At 49.6% G+C, this 15701-nt stretch overlaps 1 protein-coding gene across 2 annotated transcripts; it reads right to left on the bottom strand.

Annotated features, from left to right (window-relative positions):
* Window positions 1–414: 414 nt before the first annotated feature.
* GMCL1 (germ cell-less 1, spermatogenesis associated) lies at window positions 415–15565 on the bottom strand. 2 transcript variants are annotated; one of them, XM_071417806.1, is made up of 14 exons: window positions 15268–15565; window positions 14788–14911; window positions 12084–12180; window positions 11284–11381; window positions 10693–10805; window positions 10151–10216; window positions 9901–9985; window positions 9636–9726; window positions 9287–9427; window positions 7081–7150; window positions 3867–3942; window positions 2995–3140; window positions 2774–2861; window positions 415–1716 (listed from the first exon to the last, which is right to left on the bottom strand). In XM_071417806.1, exons 1-14 carry the CDS (start codon window positions 15441–15443, stop codon window positions 1588–1590), a joined length of 1500 nt encoding a protein of 499 aa, XP_071273907.1. In that variant the 5' UTR covers window positions 15444–15565; the 3' UTR covers window positions 415–1587. The 2 variants fall into 2 exon arrangements, with proteins under 2 accessions (XP_071273907.1, XP_071273908.1); XM_071417807.1 differs by lacking the exons at window positions 14788–14911; window positions 15268–15565 and adding an exon at window positions 12671–12810.
* Window positions 15566–15701: the final 136 nt, after the last annotated feature.

The raw sequence follows: 15701 nt of genomic DNA, 5'->3' as shown, positions 1-15701 counted from the left end.
CCCTGGTGACACTGGGGGGGTCCCAGCTGGGGGGAGCCCTGGGGTTCAGAGGGCAGAGCAGGATCAGGCCCTGGCAGGGGTGCATGGCCCTGCCCAGCTCAGGTTTTGCTGTGCTGCACAAAACCACCTGGCTTTGAGGTACCTGCTCCCTCTGCCACTAACAGCTGCCCCTGCTGCTTTCCATGGAATCAATCTGAGGAGTGTGCACTTCTAATTAAAACCAGAGTTAAGTACCTAAATACAGTTAATTCTATAAATAATTCCATGCTGCAGCAGCTGAACAGCTGAAAATGCTTCTGCTCTCTGCTGCCAAAGCTGTGACACAACCCAAGATCACAGTGAGGTGCTGAATCCACAGGGTGAATCCAGCACAAAAAGCTATTCCCAGCAGGAAAGGACACACATGGACAAATATTCCACTTGAAATCATTTACTGACACGTTGCCATGTTTTTCTATCTCGCTCAGCATATTTTTACCCTTGTTATAAAGTACAAATGGTTTTATCTTTTTCTGACATTAAAAAAATAGGCTAACGAGGCAAAAATTCCCAGTTTGAATCAAAAAATCCTGCTCTAAGAATTGAGAATTGTAAGAGACAAACATAAAACCCAACAAAGACTGAACAGAGTGTACCATGACACGACTCATCCATCACACCAAGTGGAGAGGAATCTCTTGTTCCCAGCTCTGCCTTTGGATCCTGTGACCTTGCTGAACTGATGTGAAATTGGTGTTACACATACAACTCAAAAGGCACTCGAAAGTCACAAGTTCCTGAGCTAACATGGGATGTATTCCCAAGGTAACAGCTAAAACAAGCCACAGAAAATGTTTAAAAACTGGTATTTGGTTTGTGTGAGTAGAGTCAGCACTCAGCAGACTCCAGCTGAGAGCTGCTGCTGCTGCTGACAGGACTCAAGTAATGGTGAGGACATTGGAGTATTTGCTGTACATGGAAAAGATAATTCATTTATGAACATTCCTATTAGTAAATTAACCTGCTAAAAGACAGAGAATTATTGGCTGCAGTGTTAGAACAACACCAAGAATGAAATGTGTGTGTGTGAGCTGCAAAAAAAGGCTTAAACCCACCAGGTGGGAAAGGCTGTGCAGTTAAATAACCAAAGTTGAGATGCCACATTTACAGAGATTATTTGGCCCTAAGAGAAAAGGACCAGGAAAAAAAGCAAAATATGGATCTGGTATTTACAGATCAGTTATTTAAAAACCCAACAAATAATACAACCAAAACCAACACTAACAAAACCCACACAAGCTACAACGTGTGCTCAGAGTCCAACAGGTAATTTCCTAAGTTGTGATCCACACAAATTCCCTATTTCCAATTTGGCTCAGTTTTCACCCAGAAAAGCCCAAGTGTGACAACGCTTCTCAAATGTGGAATGGCTCCTGCCTGACGATGCAGAACAGAAATAAAATTTTAAAAAATTAAAAAGGATGACTGGTTTTGGCCTACCTAATGTCAGAGCTGCATAGGAGAGCACTAAGGCCAGGGCTGCTGCCACAGTGTAAGGCCTGGAGCAGCAGCCAGGGTGGAGGGGCTGCCCCAGGCCCCAGGGAGGTCTCAGGGTTCCAGATGATCCAGCTGGGCCTCGCTGTCTGCCCTCTTCTCTGGGGATGTGTACAGGAAGTTGCAGCAGATGTACAGGGGGAAGGTCAGGAGTCTGCTGTCCAAATTCATCACGATCTGCTCCTGGAGCACACACAGGATATTTGTGTGGGGAGGGGGAGCAGAAAGCACAATGCTGACACAGCACCCACTCTGCACAGCTTCAGGGCTACAGACTGAAATCAGAATATAAACACAGAGCCAAGACAGCTCCCCTTCAGCTCAGGTTTATAAGACTGACACATTCTCAGCCTGCCCACAGAGCTCCCATCCCTGTGCAGCACAGGAACAGCCACAGGGGAATGCTGGAGCAAACTTCCCCTCCAGCATGCTGGGGAGAAAGGGACAGTTTTCAGATTTGGGAGATTCCACCAACCAGGTATTCCATAACTGAAAGCAAACTTCAGTTTGTGGGTAGGAATTTTTTTTGGTTCCACTCTAGGAACGGGTTTTAGGGAAGCAAAATTGAAACTTCAACCTCGTGAGGATGCAAAACAACTGAAACTTCAAAACTGAAACTTCACCCTCCAGTGAGGATGGCACTGACAAGAAAAGGTTTTCTGTGTTCTCATCACCTTTGTATCACTGCTGGCTGGGATTTGAGAAACTTGATTAACAAGTCCCACACACGCATCACTAAATCCTGCAATGGGTGGAAAAGGGCACTTGCTCTAAGAAAACTCCATTCCTCTCTGGGGCTTTCTTCAATTTATTTAGTAGAGTAATAAATTCAACCCTTAAACAACTTGCAGACATTCTTTTAACTCCTCAGTTTATGAGAGTCTTCACATTCTGAATTTGCCTCTAAATGAGCAGTCTGATGGCCAGATTATGCAGAGGGTGATGCCAGCAGTGCTGAAGAGCAGCTGAACACGACACTGGCAGCAGACAGCAGCACCACAGGCACTCATTTCACTAATATGGGAACTAATTTCATATTATCAACACTCATGAAACCCACATTACCTTACTCTAGATCCACTTCACAAATTAGCTTAATTACCCACTACTTCTAACAGGAATGCCTGAGATTCCACATAAGCAACGCCAACAGGAAGAGCAACTCCCCTTCAAAAGCACCGGTGACCTCTCGGCATTTTTTTCATGCCTTGAACTGCAGCACTCAAGCCCACAGACACACCTGGTCCTTCTCCAGGGTGAGGATCTGGTACCCCGTTGTCCTGCTGCAAATCATCTTCCCGCTGCAGTCGAACGAGGCCAGGCGCAACCTGGGGGCGCAAGAGCGAGGCCATTTCAGCCTCCCCAGTTTCAGCGCCTCCCTGGAGGAGGAGGCAGGGCGGGGAACATGCTGTGACAGAACCAGCAGGGCTGGCGGCAGGGAGGGAGCTGGGCCAGGCCCACCTGAAGGCGATGCTGCGGCGGGGCTGCAGGCTGACGGAGCCGCTGCACGGCTGGTTCAGCGTGTTGCGCTTGAAGATGATGTAGCGGTTGGTGTAGGTCACCAGCAGGTCCAGGCCGAAGTTAAAGCCGGTCCAGCGCCAGCAGTACTGCAGGACAGGGACACACACACACAGGGGGACACACACACACACAGGGGGACACACAGAGCCTGAGGATGGGCTGTGACACGCAGCACAGGGCCCACGCCAGCTCCACAGGAGGGGCCACTCCGGAGCTGCACCGGGGCGCTCAGGGACCCCTGCCAGCACCTCCTGGGACACAGAACTCGGTGGGGACAACTGGGCACGGCAGGGGACTGCGTGTGTGACAGCAGCTGAGGGTCAGCTGCCTCCCAGACAGGCAGGACACACGTCACAGCAGTGGGTATCAAATACCAGCACTGGGTAATGGGGCTGATCTGTGAGCCACAGCCATGCCTGGAGCACACCTTGGGCGATGTGACCTCAATGGGAAAAGTGAATGTTCCCAGTTCATTTCACAAGACCTGTTACCTAAAGTCACCAAGGGGCCCTAGCTCTGAATGTTACACATTTTATCTAGAGAACTTCCTTCTCCAGCTGATAAGTGATCAGAGCTCTGTTTAACTGCCTGGACTAACAGTTTTCCCAGTCTCACAGCACAAGAGCACAATGAAACTCCAGTTCCTTGCTCCTTGCTGAGACAGGACTTCCATCTCTCTGGGGAGAAAAAAAATGGTGTCTTTCTCCATGACATCCTTTGATGCAGTTTGCCAATGAGGATTTAGATGATTTGGAAATGCCTGACTTGTCTCAGCCATGCCAGCCCTGCAGTTTGCCACGTGCCACACTTACATCACCATCCTTGGCCAGTTTGCGACCACACCTCATGCTGTTGCCTTCCAGTTCCTCCTTATTGATTTCTTGAGGCCTGAAAAAAACCCAAACCAGCATCTTTAAGGACACTTCAACAGCTTTGTATGATACCCTAATGTGGGGAAGATGAACAGACTGGAATAAACTTGTCTGACCACACAACGATGGAATACCCTGAGGTGGAAGGGACTCACAACTGACCCTTTGAGCAGAGGCATGACTTGATGAGCTCTCAGAGCCTCTTCCATCCCAAACTGTCCCATAAACTACAAAACTGCAATATAAACCAGGCTGTGACACCTCAGTTAGGCAAGACTTCTACAAAAAAACTTCTCCAGATAAAATGATAGCTTTTGCAATGCAATACATTCTCGCAGCCTTGTAAAAACCCAAGTGTTTTTTAAACACAGCAGGCTGACTTCTCAGACACAACCAGAGACAAGTGCTGGGGCACAGCTGCAGGGCTCTGCACAAGAGCAGTGCTATGAAGCAGCAGCCACGAGACACTGGGAGAGGTTTCTCAAGGGGCTGGTTATGCAACTTGACTAAAAAAAACCACTTCCCCCCAGTGCTCATAAAACAACCCACTTCCCCTCAGTGCTCAAGAAATGAGAGCTCCTGGGACGCAGAGCCCTTGGCTGTGTCATCCCACAGCAAGAGCAGCTCCTCTCACCCACCACTTGCCCCGTGTCCAGCACGTAGAACAGCCTTGCAGAGCCAGCACGAGTGAGATCAGCCCTGATTTTCCACACTTGTGTTACTCACTTTGCTCCACTCACCATGACAGCATTAACCCAACACCCACTGCCAGAAAGCGTCCAAGTTGCACCAGGCTGAGGGCTGGCCGTGAACTTTATTAATCCCAGTGACATCAATCCCCACAGCCTCAACTGCAAAGCCACAAGACCCAGCAGGGCCCTCCAAGGCAGAAGAGATGCGGCCTCTGTTCTCCTCCTCTTGCTCACTCCACAGCAACTCACAGCTAAATCTTTTATAAGCTCAGCCCAGGTCTCTCTGTAAAACCCAATCCTGGGAGGTGAAGTGTTCCAAGAACAGGTTATGCATACAACTCATCACACTTGAACAAATTCACCCAGGAACCTCCCGTGTGCTTTTCCACATCTTCCAGCTGAACTGGTTCTGTGGCTGACCTAAATGCAGTAATGGTGATAAAGGATTTATTTCTGTTTAATTAGTGACAAATTTCACAAACATTAGTCCATAATGCTCAGAGTGACATTAACATTCCCCTCTCCATCCCTCGAGCAGCCTCAGACAATGCAGAACTTCAGCTTGAACCACTTCCACCAGCTGCCACACAGTGAACAGTGGAGCCATTCTGCTTCCTTCTTACACACTGCCAAAGAGCAGAAGTGATTCCAGTCCCAGGCTTGAAAGATCTGTCTGGCTTCTGCCACAAAACACATGTTTAATTTAAAAAAAAAGTGATCCACTTTAACACAAGTAAACCCTGAGCAGCTACAGTTCAAAGCCACAAACTCCACTCCTAACACTAAAAAATTCTCCAGTTCTGAAGAGTGAATAAGATGTTTAATCCTTTTAAATGCAAACTCAAAGCAGAAGGGAAACACTTTCTTCTCCTCTCTCTAAAGGCACATGACAGTTTCCAGGCAGTGCCATTTCCATGCTGGCAGTGCTGGAAGAAGCAGGTGCAATTCTGCCCTGCACCAGGTGGGATATGGAAATAGAGCCTTACTTCAGCTCCGAGGAGTCAGATCCATGTCTTGCTCTGATTCCTAAGTCTGCCTCCTTACCCCTAAGGGAAAACATGTGTTTGATGCTGACACGGGCAGGAGGTGTGAGAGGAAGAGCAGCAGAGCTGGATAAACCATGGGCTTATAAAACCTGAATTCTTTTCCTGCAGCTACACGTTGGTCAAATGGCCAAAACATTTGCACTAACACAAAGGAACAGCTGCATGTCTGCCCTTCTGAGGCTGAGACCTTTGCTTTTCACTGTCTTAAAAGAAATAATCAACCCATACTGCAAAAGAGAAAACTAAACTAGCAAAAAAAAAAAAAAAAAAAAAAAAAAAAAAAAAAAAAAAAAAAAAAAAAGTGGAAAAATACTGTGCCCATTCCGAGAGCCATTGAAATCCTCAGCTGTAGCTGAATTTTGAAATTGCTCTTTTCCAAGCTGGATGACCCCCATCATCCTCACTCTGTGGGAGCTCCTTTTCCAGAAGCATGTGTATGTAGTGGCTGACAGTTCCAATGCTCCCACTGCACTGAACTACCAAAACACACCAAAATTAGCAAATACTGCATCTGGTGACTCACTTCCCTATGGAGCCTGTTTCCCCACGAGCCAGGAGGTGACTCTGCTCTCAGCCACAGCCCCAGCAGCGCTGCAAAAGCCTTCCCAAGAGAGCAGCATCAGAAACAGGGCCCAGCCACCCAAAATCCACCTGCAGGAGCTGAATGTGAGAGCCTCAACTCTGCACCTTAGCTCCACCACTTCCCAAAGCACTGCTGCCTGAGAGAACAACTTCCTAAAGATCTTGGCTATTGTTCAGAGCAGAGTTTGGGGCCTTTCTGAAGCTGCTGTTACAACCCAACCCGTCCCTGCCCACAGTGTCACCTGCTGGGTGACAGGACAAAGGAGCAAGCCAGCCTGCTGGGTCTGGGGAGGTGACAGGCATTCTGCAGCTGCCTGCCTTGGCTTTTTTCCTCCTCAAAGCACTCTAGGAGCCAGCAGAGGAGACAAAGGCAGGACCAACTCCCCCAGCTACATTTGGCCATCGTTTTGGTGCTGAATCCAGGACCTGCCTCACTGCAGCACGGCCAAGAGCAAACAGAAGGGAGAGGAACAGTTTGACGGCCAAAGCATCCTTAAAATGGAAGGCTCAGAAATCCCCCTTTCCCAGCCTCAGCACAGATTTCCAGGTGAAGTGCTGTTGAGAAGCATTAACCCACATGAAGGAAAGTACAGAACTCGTGTCCCCCACCCAGCATTTCCCTCTGGTCCCACCAGATCAGTTTTCCAGAGTTCTGCTGGTTGAGGGAGGGGAGAGCAGCCAGCCCAGGGGAACAGAGAGCTCCACAGAGCTCAAAAGCACTGAAGTGTGCTTCCCCCCTCCTCTTAATGTGAACTCCAAAATAATTCATGTCAGAATTTCTGTGAGAGGAAGGTTTCCAATTTAAGAGAGAAATAAAGCCTGTAATATACCTACCCAATGTCATTGTCTTGTTCTGCTCTGAGCATGGCAAACCACTGCTGTTTGTAAACAGAGGACAGCCATTCTAAAATTAAAAAAAAAAAAAAAAGAGCTTGGTGTTGTCTTTGGAGCTGGGAAAGGGATGGTCATATACATCATAGACAGAGAAATAAAATCAGATAGAAATAATGAAGTTACACTTATGAACTGGACAAGTGTATGCACCCCACCCCTGTCACTCCCTGCACTCTCCAGCTCCCAGCCCCGAGCACAGGGACAAACATCCACAGCTAACAGGGACAAACATCCACAGCTAGCAGCAGTCACTCCAGACTGTGCTCATCTCCCCAACACCCACTGCTGCCACAAGTGATGCAACTCCACGTTTTCTCAGCACACACAGCTCTGCTCAGCCAAGGAGCTGTTAACAAGCTCTGGGGAGAGGGTGCTGTGCTCTGAACCCCCCGGGAACTCTCCGTAAGCTAAAGAAGAAGAAAACACAATCAAGGGATAAAAGAAAACAGTGACTTAACACAAATATGGCAAAACAAACACGAGTTGTACCCTGCTAAGAATAAACATAAATCATGTCTTCCTTGGAGAACACACAAAGATTTTATTGGCTGTGTAAATTTAATGTTGCAACCAAGAGATAAAACAGAACAAAACTCAGTAGTTTGCCAGGCAGTTACACAAAAGGGATCCCAACATCACAGGGTGTAAGAAGTTCTTAGTCAAGATAACAAATGGGGCAAGGGGGCAAGGTCAGAAATGAGAGCCACCTCTGGGAAATGGGCTGGGTGAGAGAACAGGGAGAGCCAACGTGACCAAAACCAACGCAGGAAGCTGGTGAATGGGACAGAAGGGAGGAGAGGCCAGGCCATGGATGGGAAACTTCAAACCAGCCTTTGTCCCACTGACTCTAGAGTGAAAGTACAGACTGTGATAGGAGAAACTGGGCATCAACCAAAGTACAACTGAAAATAAAAAATCAATTAAGGAAACCTGCACAGGCAAGGAACAGAGAATGGATGTGCTAGAAGGGAAGGAAGAAATATCAGGAGGGAGAGCATCTTCTCTATTTGTGTATTGCAGGTATCCATTTCCTACCTCACATTTCAGCTGCAGCTCATCTGCTGATTTATGGAAAGGGAAAGCACAGCTGAGGAAATGCTCACAAGCCACCAATAAAACAGAACAACAAACACCGTGCCCACACAGACACACACATTGTGTATTCCTGTCTCCTGCACCTTTTCTGCACAAAGATCAGGCTGCTGGGAACTCCTAACACAGAATTTCAGTTCTCCCCTCCCAGGACCTACACACCAGAGTATAAAAATAAATAAATAATCACAGTACTACTTTAAACTACTCAGTGTGATTTGCTTCTCGACCTCCTTGAGAACAGTATCATGTGGAATAACCTTCCAGCAGAGCACAAACCACCCAGCACAGGCCCTGCCTGCAGCCCCTCGGGTACAAAGCATCCCCTCCAGTACTGAATGCTGGCAGCCACCAGCCTGCTCCAAAGTGCAGCCCAGGATTTATCTCACCCTGCTTGTAAATGAGGAGCCAAAGTTCTGATCTCAACACAGCTGCACCCTGGCATGGGCAGATTACAGGGGCAGGAAGGACCAAACTGTGACAGCACCTCCCAGCACAGAGATCCCAGCACAGAGATCCTCCTGCATGCAGCACGTGCCCTGTGTCCCCTTTCCTTACATCACAGGCCCTTTGTCCCCTATCCCTGTCACCACAGTGCCACCCTGTGTCCCCTTCCCTGCACCACATGGCCTGTGTCCCTTTTCCCTGTCACTACAGTGCCACCCAGCTGCCCTGTGTCCCCTTTCCCTGCCCTGTGTCCCTTTTCCCTGCCCTGTGCCCCCTTTCCCTGCCCTGTGCCCCTTTTCCCTGTCACTACAGTGCCACCCAGCTGCCCTGTGCCCCCTTTCCCTGCCCTGTGCCCCTTTTCCCTGTCACTACAGTGCCACCCAGCTGCCCTGTGTCCCTTTTCCCTGCCCTGTGCCCCTTTTCCCTGCCCTGTGCCCCCTTTCCCTGTCACCACAGTGCCACCCAGCTGCCCTGTGCTCCAGACCCCTCCCCAGCTCAGTCCCTCTGGGACATGCCCAGCCCCTCCCTGTCTCTCCCGGGCTGAAGAAGCCGAAGGCAGGAGCAGAGGCGAGGCCCCAGCTGGCCCAGCCCTCCCTCCCTCACTCACCTGAGGGCAGCAGGGCGTCCCTCTCCACGATCCTGGCCGAGGCCAGGTCACTGATGATGTACTGCAGCCTCAGGTGAGCGAACACGGGCGCGAAGGCGCTGCCCTGCGCTGACTCCAGGAAGGCAACGTCGCCCCCAAACTCTGCAACACAGCACCCACACCGTGGTTTGCCTCCCCAAATCCCTCCCAGACCCTGCTTGTACTGCAGGTTTTACTTATTGGCTAGAGAGAGTTATTAGGGGGAATAGTGTCTTTTATTTTATGATGGTTATTGAATGGCTTTTGGCATTAAAATGGAGAAATTATTGGTGTTCAAAGCCCAAGCCAAGGGCTGGCCAGCTCCCCCTACCTCTCCTGCGCTCAGCAAACCAGGCATCAGCCTCAGTCAGCACCTGCTTGAAAGACCCATTCCAAGAAGGCACGAGCTGGAGGAACATCCACTGGGCAAAACAAACAAATTCTAGTGAGTCAGCTGAAGGTTTCAGGTAAGAAATCTGCATGCTAATAAGAGACACTTCCACAGTGCACTCATTTCTATAGAAGTTCTGCTATTCTATTAAATATTTCCAGTCAACCCCACAAAGGTTGCACTGCACTGAGCCCCAGGCCAGTACCTTTTTGAGAGCAGTGTACACATCCATCTCCACCTGCAGCACAAACAGGTTGGAGGAGCTGATCAGCTGCTTCATGAGGTTTATGCTGGAAAAAATCAATTGTAACAGGTCAGTGAGACACAGAAGATAAAAAAGAGAAGGGGAGGCAGGGAACAGGCAAGCAGCAATGGCCAGAAAGTGATCTGCAGTGGGCTCCAGCCTTGGGCAGGGACTGTCCTTCATCCCTGCCAGGCAAGTGCAGCCCCAGTACCTGAGCTCCTTGAAGAGTCCAACACTCTGGTGAGTCATCAGATTGTTCAAGAGCCACTCAAGGCACCTGCAAGGAAAGCAAGGAGTTAGGACCTCTGCTTGCTCCTTCTCTGTGTCAACATTGCTGCAACAGCTGCTCCCTCAGTAAATTTGCAGACAACACTAAGCTGGGTGGGATTGTGGATCTGGTGGAAGGCAGAAGGGCTCTGCAGAAGGAGCTGGACAGACTCAATCGATTCAGATTAGGACTTGATTTTTTTTCCCTGTTTGGGTGGTCAGGCATTGGAATAGATTCACATCTCCACCCTGGAGGTGTGAATCTGGCTCTGGATTATGTGGTTTAGTGGTTTCAGTGGAAGTGCTGGGTGGGTGGCTGGACTGGATGATGTTAAGGTCTCTTCCAACTTAGATGTTCTAAGATTCTATTCTAAAGACATATTAAAGCAATTAACCTGGTCATTATGTAAGTACTGTGTGTAAATTCACTGTTAATTGGCAATTCACTGTTAATTGGCAAGGCAGTTTGGAGACAGTAATTCTTACTTTTTCTTCACGGAGTCCAGCCCATATGTCCCTGCAGAATTGTAATAACCACACACAGTTTGGGCAGTGATGGTTTCCTTCATTGTTTCACCACATTGCTGGATTAAGCCATCCTGCAGGGAGGAGAAAACACACAGACATTCTGAGTGTTCACTTCCCAACAGGAAATGTCACACACTGTGCTGTTCACACAGATTTTGATGCCTGAGCTATCCCCCAAGTCCCACAGTGACTGGTGCTACACTGTTCAAACCATTTAAACCATCATTCCTCAGAAACTCAGATGTTCCTAAAGAGTATTTCCCATGAAAGGAAAGGGTACTGAATGCCTTCAGGGTATAGCAAGCGAGCTCCAAAACCTATTTAATCTACTTGTAGGTATCTCTCACAAATCACTTAATCTCACACCTCAACCTTAGTCACAGCATTTTTCAATAAACCCACTGCTTTGTGTTTGGCTTTTTCCCCAGTCAGCCCAAAAAGCTGATTCATTCCTCTGGGTGAAAACGGCCACGCGGGCGAGGATCCCCCGAGCTGCTGTGATCCTTTCAGGTGGAGCCAGAGCAGGGCACCGAGGCGTTTCTGACTCACCAGCTGCAGCATGCAGGCTGCCGCCAGCAGGGCCACCACGCGGCTGGGGTTGATCAGCACATCGTCTCTGTAGAGCGAGCCAAAGGCCACCTGCAGGGCTGCAGAGGGAACACGAGGCACAGGCAGACACTAAACACAGCCTTAAACACAGCCCTGAAGTCCCCGAACACAACCAAACCCCCGCTGCACGCATTCTCTGTGTCCCGGTGCTGGTTCTCGATCTACAGCGACTGACCGGACTGAAAACACAGCACGGGGTGACTGCCACACACATCTCTCATGGAAAATCCTTCCCTTGGGATTCTTCCTCCTGAGAGGCTGAGAGGCCTCAGGAACAGAATGTAACCAATGGTTATCTGCTGCTGTGGAATGCAACAGGTGCAGCTGGCATTGGGCTCATGTGGTTGTTTCTAATTAATGGCCAATCACAGCCCAGCTGGCTCGGACAGAGAGTCCAAGGCACAAACCTTTGTTATCATTCTTTCTTTTTCTATTCTTAGCTGGGCTTCTGATGAAATCCTTTCTTCTATTCTTTTAGTATAGCTTTAATGTAATATATATCATAAAATAATAAATCAGCCTTGTGAAACATGGAGTCAGATCCTGTCTCTTCCCTCATCCTCAGCCCCTGTGAACACGGTCACAGCTCTGAGCTCCCAGGACTTAAACTCTCCAGCACCCCTGAGAGTTAAAAAACTGCACAAAGAGAAGCTGAACCTCATGAGCCTTCTCTGAACATCACCAGGTTTAACTTAAGCTCTCCCTTCAGGGTTTTGTTAAAATAAAAGGCTCCCACTTACCTTCTACATCAATATTTTGATCAGGAATCTCCAGCTCTATGACATTCATGCTGGATTCTTTCCAAGAGCCACTGAACATACTGGAAAAGTAGCCTGACTGTATGAAGGAAGAGAGAAAAAAGAACTCAACTAAGAGATTTCATCCCACTTAGAACTGCCAAAAGCAGCACCAAACACGGTTAATATTTACCTTTATGCAGAACAAAATATATTAAGGGAGCTTTCACAAGCTAAAAGGTTCTGACAGACTCGAGGGGCTGACTGTAGCTGCTGGTTCTGACACTCAAAATGCCTACAGGAAAGTTTGGGCTACGTGTGTGTAACCAGAATAAGGAAAGAGTTTGAAAAGGCCAGAAAAGCTACACAAGCTCTTTTTCCCACAAACCACATCACCAGTGGGGACAGAATTAGTCCAAAAACGAAGTCCTTAAGGTTACTGGCAAACAACAAATCCTGCAGGCATTAGGGAATGCCAGTTAGGGGTGAAAAAAAAATAAAAAAAAGGCATGCAAGACATACAAATTACTGTACAAGGCTGCAGCCTCATACCAAGGACACAGACACACACACCATTTACGGCAATATACCTTTATTATTAAGTGAAAAGCACATAAAACTAGAATTTGAGGTTTCCATCCAAAGGAAGGGAAAGATAATGCTCTACTAGGGTTCCTGATTTTCCTTCCCAGCAGCAGATGTGCCCATTATGAGATGCTATCAATGAAGTTTACCTGAGAGATCAAAAAAATAAAGTCTATTTGTACAGCACCGCATTCCCTGACCTCTTCCCTCAGCATTTCAGCACAGGGCAGCAAATAACACCAAACCCACTTTTGATTTCATTTGACCAGGTCAGTATTTCTGTACCCTTGGTGTATCCCTAACTCTGAAACCCACAACCTGCTCCTATCCAAGCCAGGGCCTCACTCAGATATCTCTGTCCTCCTCATGAGGCTGCCTCAGAGATCCCCTCCCCAGGTTCATAAGGATTTATCGTTTTTATAACAGCATCATGAGAAAGAAATGCCCCATTTCTGAGAGCTGCTGTGAGCAGCACCTGACTGTCCTTCCTGGAACCTGAGGCAGAGCCTGGGGAGAGCAGGGACAGCCAGGCTGAGTCTGCTTGGGGGCACACAGTGGCATTAAGAGTCATTCACATGGAGTTATTCCTGACCTCCACTTTACCTCCAGTAACACAACTGCAATGCAGGAGTGTGTCTGGAACAGAACCTGCCTGAGGAGAATGGTCAACTGCCCCTAAAGCTCATGTCCCAAAACCACTGCTCCTACAAGGGCTCTACAGACAAGGTCACAACTTTCAAAGCCCTCCACACAGCTGCACCCACAGAAGGGATTTCACACCCAATTTCAGTCACCAACACCTGCTAAGGCCTCAGGAAAAGCTTCACCAACCTGAGCAACTTGAGACACAGCAACAACAGAGCCACAGTGACAGGAAACAGCAGCCACAGCAGTGCTGTGCCCACCCTGCACCTCCCAGGCTGCCTGTCCCCATCCCCTCAGTGCCATCTCTGCTCCTGTCACACACCCCACAGCCCCTCAGTGCTCCCACTCTGCCTCACACAAAGGACTCTCCTGCCTGCTGTTCATGTTTGTTAAAAGGTTCTCACACTCCAAAAAGAAAAGGCTTTTTTCCTACAAGAAGGCAAAGGAACACTCCCCTTGCTGGGACCACTCAAGTGTTTGCTGAAGCTGCTCAGGAATTCGGGCACTGACACAGCAACAGCCACAAAAAAACCCAGAATTGGCTCTTCCTGTCACTTGTTGCACCAGAGAAAGCGCAGCCACACGTGGAGCAGCTCCCAGTGCCACAGTGTCACAGCCCTGCTCTGGCTCCCACTGCAGCTGACACACGAGTGCCCTCCTGTCCAGGCACAGCACCTGAGGCCTTCACACCAACCCTGCCAAGGCCAGAACCCCTGAAAGACACAGGCACAAGTGAATTTGGTGTTTGAGGGCACAGCCAGGGCTCCTCCCTGTGACACAGCACAGACAGGGAAGCCACCAGCAGCTCTGAGCTCCCACAACACAGACATAAAGGACTGCACCTCAACATGAGCCCAACAGGAAATGTTTGTGGAAACAGCATCCTTTCTGGGCTATGCACTGGGGTTTATTGCTTTTCAGAGCTCCTGAGAAAACGTTGCTCCTGCAGCAGCAGGGATGCTCCAAGGAACCCTTTTGTGATTTGTAACAATCACCTAACGCCTGCAGACACCCAGCAGCAGCAATTTCCCTGCAGGACAATAAAACTGAGCTGGGGCACCACAAACTCCTTCTGGAATCCCTCCTTTGCCCTGCAAGAACATTCACATCACAGGAGTCTCTCAGCCACTTGTTCAGCAAACAAGAACATGTTCTCAGGACATCAAAGACAACTATCAGGACTGTTTTCACAGACAATGCACCAAGATTAGGAATAAAATAAATTAAACAACATAACTAAGCGGTATGAGAAACAAAAAAAATTTTGAAATATGAACCTACAGCTCTGCTTCCCAAGAGGAACTCCTGCTGCTAACAGGAGCTGGGTAACTGTTAACATCTACAGAAAGAGTTAAAGTCCTAAATATAAAGTGGAAAAAAAAAAAAAAAGAAAGATCACCAGTCATACTTCAGAGTTCTCAGACATCCTTTTATTAGAAACTCAGTTCCTACTGGGAGTTAGAAAGGAGCCACTTACCTGACACAAATAAATCTTGTGCAAGTTCCACTCCTCTCCCAGAGCACAGATTTTGATATCACTGTTCTCCCCATTCAAAAACAGTGTCTGATAAATATATTTTGACGTGCTTTTCAATTTTTTCCTAGTAAAAACAAAACAACAGACCACAAACAGTGAGACACACCCCTAAGATTCTCCGGTTACAGCAGCAACAGTCGCTCCACAGCGCTCGGCGGGTCGGTCCTGCCCAGCCCGGCCCGGCTGCCGTGTCCCCCGTGGCCTTCCCCCGACCCGGGGCGCCCCATGAGGCCTCACCCCGACACCTCTCCCCGGCGGGCTGCGAGGGGCGGCCGGGCCGGGCCCTGCGGTGTCCCCAGGGAGCTGCGACCCGGCCCGGCCCCGCATCCCCCCGGCCCCGCATCCCCTCAGCCCGGCCCCGCATCCCTCCAGCTCCTCTCAGCCCGGCCCCGCAGCTCCCCCAGCGCCCGTCCCTCAGACCTGCGGCCCCGGAGGTGCAGCAGCCGCTCCTCCCGCTCGGCCTCGCCGTCGCTGTCGCTGTCGCCGGTTCCCTCGGCCCCGCCGCGCTTCCTCTTGCCGCCCTTGCCCGCGGCCGCCGCCTCGCCCCGCGGCAGCCCGGCCTTCCGCCGCAGCACGCGGCTGCCCAGCGAGCCCATGGCCGCTCCACCGCCTCATGGGGCCGGAGCGCAGCGGGGCCGGAGCGGCGGCGGCGCCTCAGCAGCCCCGGCCGGCGGCGGCCGCGGCCCCGCAGCTCCGCGGCCCCGCAGCTCCGCGCCTGCGCGGGCGGGCCCGGCCGGGCCGCGGTGACGCGGGCGGGACTGCCCCGCCAGGACTGCAGTTAATGCGTTAAATTGAATTCTGCTCTGCTTTTCTTAATCATAATGTTCTTAATTATCAGCTATAGATATAGATAT

The sequence above is a fragment of the Agelaius tricolor genome, unplaced genomic scaffold (genome assembly GCF_023055355.1).
Source record: "Agelaius tricolor isolate 1412-34295 unplaced genomic scaffold, bAgeTri1.0.p SCAF_70, whole genome shotgun sequence".
NCBI lineage: Eukaryota > Metazoa > Chordata > Aves > Passeriformes > Icteridae > Agelaius > Agelaius tricolor.
This window is presented reverse-complemented; position numbering and strand designations above follow the sequence as displayed.

Coding starts and splice junctions, on each gene's coding strand:
- GMCL1 (XM_071417806.1), bottom strand. CDS start 15,443: ATGGGCTCGCTGGGCAGCCGCGTGCTGCGGCGGAAGGCCGGGCTGCCG. Junction 10,806..11,283: donor CAGCCTGCATGCTGCAGCTG/GTGAGTCAGAAA, acceptor TCCTCCCTGCAG/GATGGCTTAATCCAGCAATG. Junction 3,141..3,866: donor AACTGGCCAAGGATGGTGAT/GTAAGTGTGGCA, acceptor CCTGTCCTGCAG/TACTGCTGGCGCTGGACCGG.